This window comes from Carassius gibelio, chromosome B10 (assembly GCF_023724105.1).
Source record: "Carassius gibelio isolate Cgi1373 ecotype wild population from Czech Republic chromosome B10, carGib1.2-hapl.c, whole genome shotgun sequence".
NCBI classification, from domain to species: domain Eukaryota; kingdom Metazoa; phylum Chordata; class Actinopteri; order Cypriniformes; family Cyprinidae; genus Carassius; species Carassius gibelio.
In genome coordinates, this window is record NC_068405.1 from 17,337,555 (window position 1) to 17,348,444 (window position 10,890).

A 10,890-nucleotide genomic window follows, 5' to 3' on the forward strand; every position below is an offset into this window, starting at 1 on the left:
ATTGAAATGCTCTTAACAGAAACTCCATAAACTTCATTTGTGATCTGCATGATCTGTGTATTTTTAACCTGCGTGTATCTTTCTCTTTTGGAATGATGGATTGCCCGGTGTTAATTTCTGACAGGGTGGTGCAGTGCTGAAGTATCCGCCACTGGAATGTGAAACTGCAGGGATCCACGCTGTGGGAAAATGTAAAGGCTGATCAGAAGTTATTGACGATCTGCTGTTCCCATTTAGCTCTATCAGCAAACCTTGCATTTGTTTTAGAAATGCAAATGTCTGCCTGAGAATGAACTGTTACTGGTAATCACACCATTTCATCAAACCTCAGCCTGGTTTAACACTTGACTGAGTGGAGCAGAGTTCATACAGTTTCCCGTTAATTACGCTAAACCTGTCAAACTGAGAAAGACAGGCCAATTAAAGAAAACTGCAAGGCAACAGAAAATCAATGTTACACATGGTGGAGTTTTTACAAATTTATTGCTTTGGCAGGTTTTTAGCGAAGACAAGACGAATCTGTCAGACTTCAGGGAAAACAAGCTGTCTGTAGGTGTTAAGATCATCTCACTTTTGCTCTGTGATTCTTCTTACTTCAATAATTTTGATGGACTATTTACAAATGGACAAATTCTGTTACAAATGAAAGTGAAAGCTGAGTAGATGGTTAGTTTATAAATTCTGGTTATTCATATCATAAAGGATTCTGCTTGTTGCATTAGATTAAATGCAATGTAGTTATTTGCAGAGTAAACCTTAGGGAGAAGCAGGGGAAGTCACCATCTCATGAGTCTTATCTTGACACCACACCAGCAATAATATTTTCCATCAGAGAAATTGTCTGTTAGTATGCAACTAGCATTAGTGTATATACAGGTGCATCGAAATAAAATTAGAATATCGTGAAAAAGTTTTTTATTTTTTACATATTTCAAAAAGTGAAACTTTCATATATTCTAGATTTATTGCACGTAAAGTAAAACATTTAAAAAAAAATTATTTTTGATGATCAGAACTTGCAGCTTTAAAGCAAAATTAAATAAAAAAAACTTTTGATTGGACAGTGGACAGCGATTGGTTGATTTTGTTTGTGGCTTGATGTTTTGATAGCGACATATGGTTGCCATCAGTGCCATATGTGAAGTCTACTTCACACGAGAAACTGTAAGTCACATTTAACTGTTTCTGATCTATATATATATCCATGTTCATTTTGAGTCTTACTGTAAACCAATAAGAAAACAATGCTTTTCAGCTACATGAAATGGAATAACCAAGAAGTTAGTCATGCTTGATCATCCAATCAGTTTAATTTGTTCCCTCTTACCTCTGGTTTATAGGAAATGAGTCCAGACACATAGGTGAAATTAGTTGCCCTTCTTTATTTAAATAAATGTCATATTTAACTGGCTGAAATGACTACACATGATGCAGTCAGCAGAATATCTCATGAATTAAATATTGTATTAATTTAAGGGAAGCAATTTGAGATCACAGTTGGAGTCCTAGCCTAACAGCTATAAGCTCCTTATTTACTCATTATCACACATTGAAATGCAGGCACATTTCATATTCATACTGTTCAAATGGGTTTCTAATATAAGCTGGTTTAGAGCATTAAGACGGTGGAATCTTCTGCCATCTAGTGGCTGAATGTAATTTGCTATGCACTTGCCGCATGTGAGGCCTTTTGAGAGAACAAATGAACAGGAAATGGTCCACATTTCTGAATTGCGTGCATTGTGTAGGTATGCTGGAGGAGTTTAGAATATTTTCAATGACATGCTTATCATTGACTTGAATCCTGTGGCACAAAAAAAAAAAAAAAAAAAACATATATATATATATATATATATATATATATATATATATATATATATATATATATATATATATACATACATACATACATACATACATATATATATATATATATATATATATATATATATATATATATATATATACCTTTTTTACTAATCTACTTTTATTTTCATCACAGTAAATTAATATTTTTTAGATAAATTCAAACATTTCGTACAGACAAAATCAAATATATAACTATGCTGTTCATATACACTGTTTTCTCAAATAAACTCACAATTTAAATTTTCTTACCGTGACTAGAGCTATCAAAAAAAAATTATATAAAATGTTCTTACAAAGACTAGGCTTATCTAAAATTAAATCAAACATTATATCATTAAACTGGAATTTAGGGTGTCTGGGTTCGTCAACCGTAAAGTGAGCAGTTATGTGAGGAATTTTATTTTGGTTCAAAACAGGCTGCTCCCAGCGTTCTGTAAAAGGGGAGAGGCCAACTCAATTTTAATCACGTGATTAGAAACAGCCAATACGATTCGTAGGCTAGAGCGCCTTACAAACGGTCTTCGCCAATCCTACAGCTCGCCGCGCTGAACTCAAATTTTTTTCGAAAGAGCGTGTGCTGTGCTTGAATGTGAGGACAATTATTCTTCAAATTCAGTTATTGAACACATATTTGTACTTGTTTTACCTGACTGGTTGAAGAAGCAGTAGCTAACGTAAGTAGATGCTGGTTTGGCAAATTTGATCAAATCGTTGTGAGGATTGTCATGGTTCGGATAGTTTTGAAGCGTGTTAATCTAATGGGAACTCCTCGCGGATTCGTTTACTAACGTTACTGATATAAAAGCAAGTGGATGTGAATTATCTTGTTCGACATGAGGTCTTTTTGTATGTCTGGCTGCAACCCCGGTTTCTATTTAATATATTTAAAAAAAATGTGTTTGTTGTTACATGAAATTAAGATAAAGGTCCCCCAAAAATCACATCCAGCTTGTGCAAAATAAAGCAAAGTTTGCTCACTTGTGAGACATCTTTTCTTTTTTTTTTGCTTGTTTGAATGTTATAACAATGTGATGTTCTGCAGGACAAAATCATCATCATCTTTGAAGAGCTGTCCTTTAGAGATACAAAGAATGGAGTCAGTGGTGAGAAAGGTGATCATTGCATTTTGTGAAGCAGACCAGACTTTTATAGATTTCAGATATTTAATTCTCACATTTAGATGTGTACAATGTGTCTGTGAGCTTGAAATGTAGTTTGCTTAATTCTGCTCCTTTATTTTTTCTATTCAGAGCAACAAGGAAAACACTAAACCAGTTTGTGGTCCAAAAAAACAAGTTACCAGCAGTATAATATCAAAACAAAAGGTGAATTGTAGATCTGCACCCCTTCAGTCAAAGAATAAGGAGGATGACTCTGGAACAAAAGATCTGGAAAAGGATGTTAGACCGAAGACCAAAACTAATGCTGATCCTACTAAACGTAAAACACTAAGCCAGGCCTTCCGTACAGAGCAAACTGTAAGACACAGGAAGCTTGTGGAAGAAGTTCAAAAACCACCCTCTACTGTCTCTGCCATCCAGAAGTCCAAACCTGGTACGTATAAGGGTCGTGTAATACAGTCTAAAATCGACTGTTTCAGAAAACCCAGTGCTGATGTGAAGAACACAGAAAAGAAGGTGATTTCAAAGCCCGTTGTGACCAGACCAAAACCTGAACTGCCAAAAGTTCGGTCCAAGTCTGTTACTTCCCTGCCAGCATCCACTAAACCCAGAGTAAACTCTGCTTTGTCATCTAGACCGAAATCTGTCTCTGATATCCAGCTTAATGCCACTGAAAAACCAGTCCAGAAGTCTGTTTCCCATAAGCGCATTCCTCAGAAGGTACAAGGCACTGTCTCCCAAGCAGGTGCTTGTGCTCTTACCAGGTCAGCCCCTCTAGCTACAGGAAGATTGGCCATCAGCAAACCCATCGCTTCGAAGAAGAAAGAGATGACGGTGAAGGAGGAGAAACCTAAAACAGCCACCACTGAACAGAAAGTCTGCAGGCCTGTCACAAGTACAGTCAGCCAGTACAAAATACAAATAGAGACGGCTGAAGAGAGAAGGTGAGTTGAATACATTATCATCAAATAGTTTGGGGTCAGTAAGATTATTATAATTATTTGATTAATACGTTTATAATTATTATCCAGCCAGGGTCAAAGACATTTACTATGTTACAAAAAATTATTCTTCAAAGAATACTGTTAAAAAAAATTATCACACTTTCCACAAAAATAATATTATTCACAACTGTTTTAAACCATGTTATAATTAATGAAAATGTGTCCAAGAAATATTTTCGAGCATCCATCCAGCATATTAGAATGCTTTCTGAAGTTAAATCATGTGACACTGAAGACTTGAGTAATGCTACTGAAAAATCAGCTTTGACAACACAAGAATAAATTACGTCTTAGACTAAAATAGAAAAGTTGTTTTAGATTGTAGTATTTTGAAAAAATAATGTTTTATTGCATTTTTTGTTAAATAAATGCAGTCTTGAGACTTTTCCAAAAAACTAAATCTTACAGACACCAGACTTTTCAACATTGGTTTATGTATTTTAGAAACTTGAGTCAAACATAACCTGACTGATTTGAACTGGACAAGTGTGACAATGTGCTGATAGAAGGGAATATATTGATATGATTGTCTAATGTTTCATTTGTACTCCTCTTTCAGAGCAAAGCTTGCAGAGTGGCTGGCATCTAAGGGAAAGAATCTGAAAAGGCCTCCGATCTCTGAAAAGTCGGCAACCTTTTCAAGAAAACCAAAACCAGCTCCGCAGCCTAAAACTGGACCCAAAGCCACAACTGGTGCCCAGTCTGAGCCTGTCGCCCAGAATGAGGCCGTAAAACCAACCGCTGCATTGAAGACTGACAACCAAACTAATGATACCGAAGTCCCTGACAATAAAACCGTGTTTTCTAGGAGATCAAGTAATATTATGAATACCACACTAGACTTGCTGGACAACAGTGATATGGATTTGCCAGTCGACCCAGAGATAAAAATGGAGTCGGTAAGAACCATAAGAGAGTCTTAATTGTGAAACTGATAGATAGACTGACAGAGATATTTGCTTATTGATCGGAATTTCTGTTTTGTTTATATGTAATATGCAGTTGGTGTTGAACTTGTGTGATAAATTGGAGGCGATGGAGACGCCCTCATCATGTGAAGATGGTGAGTCCCATCATATTCTTTATTCAGGAATTGCTAATTAACACCAATTCATTCTTTTTTTGAGTCGTTATGTGATTTTTATAAATTGCTTGTATGTTTTTGCCCATTCTCGACAGATGTAAATGCTGACAAATCTGACATGGTGGCAGAGAAGAGAATGGAAGTGGAGGAGCAGGAAACGGATGAGGTGTTTGAAATTCTGAAAGAGGAGGAACTGGGAGATGAGGAAGACTCGGAAAGTGACCTTACAGAAGACACTAAGAAACCTATTATAAAGAATGAGAAGGATGATCAGGAACCCAAGGAGAAGAAGCCATTTGTGAGTGAAGATGATGAAAGTGATGAGGAGATGAAGAGCACCACTCCAGAGATGGCAGGGGCATCCATTGTGAAATACAATGTGAAAACGACTCCATATCTGCAAAGGTGAGTTTGGAGTAATTTAACGGTATGTAGAAAAGACATACATTTCTAAGAAGTTTGAGTGTTCATCTGGTTTTCTCATCCTATAGTGTAAAAAAGATAATCGATTGCGAAACAGCACCAGGCAGTGGCTCGCGAAGCAAAAGCACCATCAAAGACCTAAAGTTTCTGACTCCTGTTAGACGATCGACACGAATCCAGCGTAAGTCCTCTCGTCTGCCAAATATGCTGAATGACCACGATACTTGCGTCTCCTCATTGGCTGAACTGGTGCAGATGGAAGATGCAGATGCAAATGCTTACATCTACAGAAAAAACCCAGCACTACTGGAAGACCTGCCTGATCAGTCTGAAGACTTGGCAAAAGTATGCAGTTAAGCAGTATAAGTTGATGTCACTTTCAAATTGGACATTTCTGAGCATTTGTAACACCTAGATTATAAGTATTCCAAGTAACACTATTAAAAATAGCTTATTTTAATATTTAAGTGTTTGTTGCATTTGGACTGCTAAATAATCTCTTAACTGCAATGGTTTAACATCTTAAGGACAATAATTTGATTAATAGGCACTATTATAAAAAGTTCTCTTCTATGCTAACAAGGCTCATGCAGCGTGTGTGTTTATATATATATATTTGAAGAGCTCTGTGGGTTTTTTTTTTTTTTTCTCTAATATTTTAACAACCCTGTTTTGTTCATTTTGTGAACCTTGAAGTTGAAGTGAAAAAAAATGACATTGATGTAAAAAGGATTTTGGTTGTTCATTTGTTTTGAAAAATGACCAGACCTAAGAATGTGTGTTGCTTTTCTCTCACTGTAATTTTCTGTTGCTACTGTTCAGCTGTTCAGTGTTTCTTTTAAATGTGTCATTTTCTGAACCTTAAGTAAATTCTTCTAATTAACTAGACTTGTTTTCTTCAAAGGATTTAATTAATCCCTTACTAGTGACCATGTCTTTTTAATGGCAAGATGAACTTTGCATTTTAAACATAATTGTGATCACTGAGCAAGTGACTGTATGACATCTTAATAAAGAATCTATCAGTGCAATATAAATATCAGTTTGATTGTGTCAGTGTAACAGAAAATTGGTTTTACTGTCTGATGCATCTAGTTAAGGATTAATGACAAAATTCCTGTATATGGGAAAGAAATGCAATGAAAGGGTGACTGAGACAGTCTAACCTTCTTGGTGTATATATATATATATATATATATATATATATATATATATATATATATATATATATATATAATACTAAACCTTTAAATAATGTGAGTAAATGATATCTATCATTCTTAGCCGAACTACTACTTTAATAAATATTGCTTACAGAATTGTTTTTCTAATATATCCAAGGTTCCTCCCTAACTGCCGCCAATTTCTTCCAGTAAGCGCATGCTGATTGGCTGGGAATTTGAACTCGCTCTGGGCGAGCAAAGCATTGTGGGACGGAGACGAACTCCAACGCGCTTCTCCTCCAGGCCACACAAAGCACTAGAGTGCCGATCAATTTCCCGCTTTATTAGTCTTTAAAACTATATATTTTTAAAACTTTCTTAACGGAATATCATCGCGGTGAGTCCAATGAACTTGATTCGCTCTTAAAGATTCGACTCGGAGTGAACGCACGATGCCTAATTTCTGCGCGGCGCTAAACTGCTCCAGGAACAGCACTCATTCGGTGCTGGCGTTCTTCAGGTTTCCACGGGACCCAGAGAGGTAAATTATACACGTTTCCCCACCTAACTTACCCTTTGTCATCAAGACGATAGACGAATTCGTGTTTAACCTGCATTTATTTTACAGTACGTTACAGACATTGTGTGCAGAGCTGTATTGAGCCAGTTAGCTTGCTCGGCAGATCAAATGTGAAGTTGAAAATCTCCATATGTAATGTTTACATGCTGCACAAAGTATTGTTATTTAACCGTGAGTTGTTTACCAGGCACCACAGTTTTATTTTGCAATCGTATTGTGAAAGTGTTTTTATTAGGCCAACTGTCTGATAAAACGCAGTTCTGGTTAAATGTATGTCAGACATATGAACTAACGTACATTGATCCCATTATGGATGTTGTGTATTAGCAGCTAGACTCAATAACATTGTATATTACATAAAAAAAAAAAGAAAATATGCACTGTTACAGTATTATAATCCTGTATCCACATAACAATACTTAATGTGCCATGGCAGATGCTAACAGCCTTCCATTCATGAGATATTTGTTCCCTAGGTGTAAGAAATGGGTGGAAAACTGCAGTCGCTCAGACCTTAGAGACAAAACACCAGACCATCTGAACAAATACCACAGACTGTGTGCCAGACACTTTGAACCTAACTTGATAACCAAAACCGTAAGTTGTTATTAATCTTTTTGTGTAGTTCATATGTAATTATTCTATTTTTAAATGTACTTTTCCTTCATATGAATTGTACTTTAAATTATAAGAAACTGGCTATGCATCAGGGAAAGGGTGCATTTTAAGTGCTGTTTTTGCTCACTTAGTCTTGCAGTGTGATATATATTTCAGTGAAAATATGAATATTAAAAAACAGCAAAAGTACAATAACTATACAAGATTTTAAAATTGTTGTTGAAGAGATTTAAATATAGCATTGTAAAACAACTGACATTATTGCTTCTCATAAATAAATAACATGATCTCTAACATACTGCATTGCATGTTATTCTGATTATTATCCAGAGCCCTTTCAGGACTGTACTGAAGGATAATGCGATACCAACCATATTTGACAATCCTTCCCTCAAACGGTCGAATAATGAGGTAAGAGTTGCTCCGTATTAATCGATGAGTTGTTACTGAAGTGTATTAAACCTGTCTCTTAACATTTTTAAGGTAAATGTCAATTATGTGTAAATACTGAATGTGAATGTTTTCGTGATGAATTTGGTGTGTTTCTAACAGACAGAAAACAAGGATGCCCCTGAAGCGAAGAAGAGTAAAGGTGAGTTGTTTTTGTGTGTTTTTTTTTTTGTTCATTTGTTTTATGATTCAGAAATATTTAGATATCATGATATAATTGTCTCACATATTATTTACATACCCGGCTTGCTGAATCTGTAATCTTTATGCATTTTTATTTAGTAGCTTTAATAAAGCTCTTTGACACATTCTATTTATTTACATGAATTCCACTATACAAAACAATTACTGAATTTACACAAATATTTTTTTTTTTTTTTTTTTTTGTATTTTCAGCTGACTCCCAAAGTGAGCCAACGAAAGAAAATAATGAGGCAACAACCAAAGAGATCAGTGAGAGCAAAAATGGCGATGGGGTTGAGAGCAGCCCTCAGGTCATTGATGAGGAAATGCTGAATAAAGAGTATCTTAAGTCTTTGTTTGATGTTGTCGTGATGATGGGAATGCAGAACATCCCTCTGCATGGGCACTCTGACAAAGAACCCAGAAGCAAAAGCTTCACTCCCAGCAACTTCCAGGCACTGTTGGAGTACCGCATCAATGCAGGTGATGAATTCCTCAGAAAGAAATTCGAGGGGTCACCCGTAAACCTTGAGTATTGCTCCTCTACTCAATTGCAGCAGATGCTGGAAGTGATCGAAAACTGCGTTCGTGAAGAGTTGTTGGCTGAAGTTAAAGAAGGACGCTTCTTCTCATTGGTTGTAGACAGCCTGGTTGAGATAGGAGGAGAGAGCCGCCTCCCATTGTTCATACGCTTTGTGGACAAGACCAACTGCCTCCGGGAAGAATTTGTCGGGTTTCTGCCTTTTGAAGGTGATGTGGAGGCTATCACCAAGAGGCTTATTAGTGAAGTGACTGAGAAATGTGGCCTGGACATGCAGTTCTGCAGAGGACAGGCCTATTTGTGTTCTGGTGTGTCCGCTATGAAGGTCAAAGCAGTGGTGGCCAGAATAGCTGAGTTACACCCACTAGCAGTTCTCACCCCTTGCTCCAGTTGCTCTCTAAACATCTGCCTGGCAAACACAATGACCTTCACAGGAGTGCATCTCGTCATGTCTACCCTGAAAAAGCTGGATGCATTTTTCAGTAAGTCACCATTGTTACAAAATCAGCTGGAAAGTGCTATTTCGATCTACTACCAGGGAAACGAAGAAAAGGCCAATGTCCTCAAAGCAGCCTGTTGCTCGAAATGGACCGAGCAGCATGATACATTCGAAGTAGCTGTCGACCTCCTGGAGTCTCTCCTGCTTTGCATGGATAGCATCCATGATAATGAAGATCACAAATGGAGCGATGAAGTGGCACACAATGCCTTTATCATATCCGAGGCATTGGCCGATTTTGAATTTGTCATGACGTTAGTGGTGCTGAAGAACACTCTTTCCTTCTCCAGAGCCTTTGGTAAAAATCTGCAAGGCCAAACGAACGAGGTCTTCTTCGCATCTAGCAGTCTAACTGCAGTTCTGCATTCGCTGAATGAAGTTTACGAGAATATCGAGGTCTACCATGAGTTCTGGTTTGAGGAGGCGGTTAACCTGGCTGCAGCTCTTGAAATCCCAGTGAAAGTACCCAGGCTGTACTTCAGAAAGCGACCGACGTCTGGTGAGGAAATCCAACCTGAGATCTACTATAAAGAGCAAGTCACCCTTCCAGTGGTCAGCCATGCGATTAAGGAGGTGTCTGATCTTTTCTCAGAAAATCATCTTAAGGCCCTCAAGTCCTTGTCACTTGTCCCTGCCATCATGGGACAGTTGAAGTTCAACACTGCAGAGGAGACCAGTGTTGACATTTATAAAGATGACTTGCTGAACCCAGACACCTTCCCTGCTGAGTTGCACTGCTGGAAGATCAAATGGAAGCATGGCACTAAAGACGCAGTACTGCCATCAACCATCTACGACACGCTTCAGCTGTCCGATGTGAAGTTCTTCCCCAATGTGTGTGCTCTCCTGAAAGTCCTGTACCATCTGCCAGTCTTTGCTCTGACAAATGACAAATGCATCACTGCGAAACAACGACTGGCAGCGTACCTGGAAGATACACCTGTGCATCACAGAAACAAGAGCATGGCTCTGTTCTATATTAACTGTGCTATTAAGCATGATTTGGACAGCATGGTGGAGAAATACTTGAAAATGTATCCAGATAGTGAGCCGTCAGAGAATCGTGATTGATTACAGGCAGCAGCACAGTCTTACATATTGCAGTATGATGACTCTTGTCAATCAGCAGTTTGTTACTTTTGCAGGTATTATTTTGTTACTTTTGCTTTTTATGTTCATTCATACAAGATTAGTAGCACTTGAGGACATGGTGTATATAAAAGTTTGAATTTGAAAACATTAAAAAGATCTTTTGCTGACCAACTCCATGAATGTGTCTTGAAACTGTTAAATTAATTTTTTCACAATTAAATGCATATTCTGCACAAAAAAAAAAAAAAAGTCGGAGAATTTTT

General features: G+C 37.2%; 2 protein-coding genes across 2 annotated transcripts; both read left to right on the forward strand.

Annotated features, from left to right (window-relative positions):
* The first annotated feature begins 2,339 nt into the window (after positions 1-2,339).
* Positions 2,340-6,538, forward strand: si:ch211-266i6.3 (cytoskeleton-associated protein 2). The gene is made up of 7 exons (XM_052568162.1): positions 2,340-2,543; positions 2,912-2,981; positions 3,120-3,934; positions 4,554-4,893; positions 4,997-5,057; positions 5,174-5,483; positions 5,570-6,538. The coding sequence occupies exons 2-7, from the start codon at positions 2,961-2,963 to the stop codon at positions 5,856-5,858; spliced, it is 1,836 nt and encodes a 611-aa protein (XP_052424122.1). The 5' UTR covers positions 2,340-2,543; positions 2,912-2,960; the 3' UTR covers positions 5,859-6,538.
* A 378-nt stretch (positions 6,539-6,916) lies between these two features.
* thap12a (THAP domain containing 12a) lies at positions 6,917-10,798 on the forward strand. The gene is made up of 5 exons (XM_052566549.1): positions 6,917-7,205; positions 7,721-7,841; positions 8,193-8,273; positions 8,415-8,454; positions 8,709-10,798. Exons 1-5 carry the CDS (start codon positions 7,117-7,119, stop codon positions 10,604-10,606), a joined length of 2,229 nt encoding a protein of 742 aa, XP_052422509.1. The 5' UTR covers positions 6,917-7,116; the 3' UTR covers positions 10,607-10,798.
* The last annotated feature ends 92 nt before the right edge of the window (positions 10,799-10,890 follow it).

What these genes read in the sequence shown, in the direction of transcription:
- thap12a (XM_052566549.1), top strand. Translation starts at nt 7,117, where the DNA reads ATGCCTAATTTCTGCGCGGCGCTAAACTGCTCCAGGAACAGCACTCAT. An exon ending in TTTCCACGGGACCCAGAGAG is followed by an intron (nt 7,206 to 7,720) that starts GTAAATTATACA and finishes TTTGTTCCCTAG; the next exon opens with GTGTAAGAAATGGGTGGAAA. An exon ending in TCAAACGGTCGAATAATGAG is followed by an intron (nt 8,274 to 8,414) that starts GTAAGAGTTGCT and finishes TGTTTCTAACAG; the next exon opens with ACAGAAAACAAGGATGCCCC.
- si:ch211-266i6.3 (XM_052568162.1), top strand. Translation starts at nt 2,961, where the DNA reads ATGGAGTCAGTGGTGAGAAAG. An exon ending in CAGAGATAAAAATGGAGTCG is followed by an intron (nt 4,894 to 4,996) that starts GTAAGAACCATA and finishes TGTAATATGCAG; the next exon opens with TTGGTGTTGAACTTGTGTGA. An exon ending in GCCCTCATCATGTGAAGATG is followed by an intron (nt 5,058 to 5,173) that starts GTGAGTCCCATC and finishes CATTCTCGACAG; the next exon opens with ATGTAAATGCTGACAAATCT.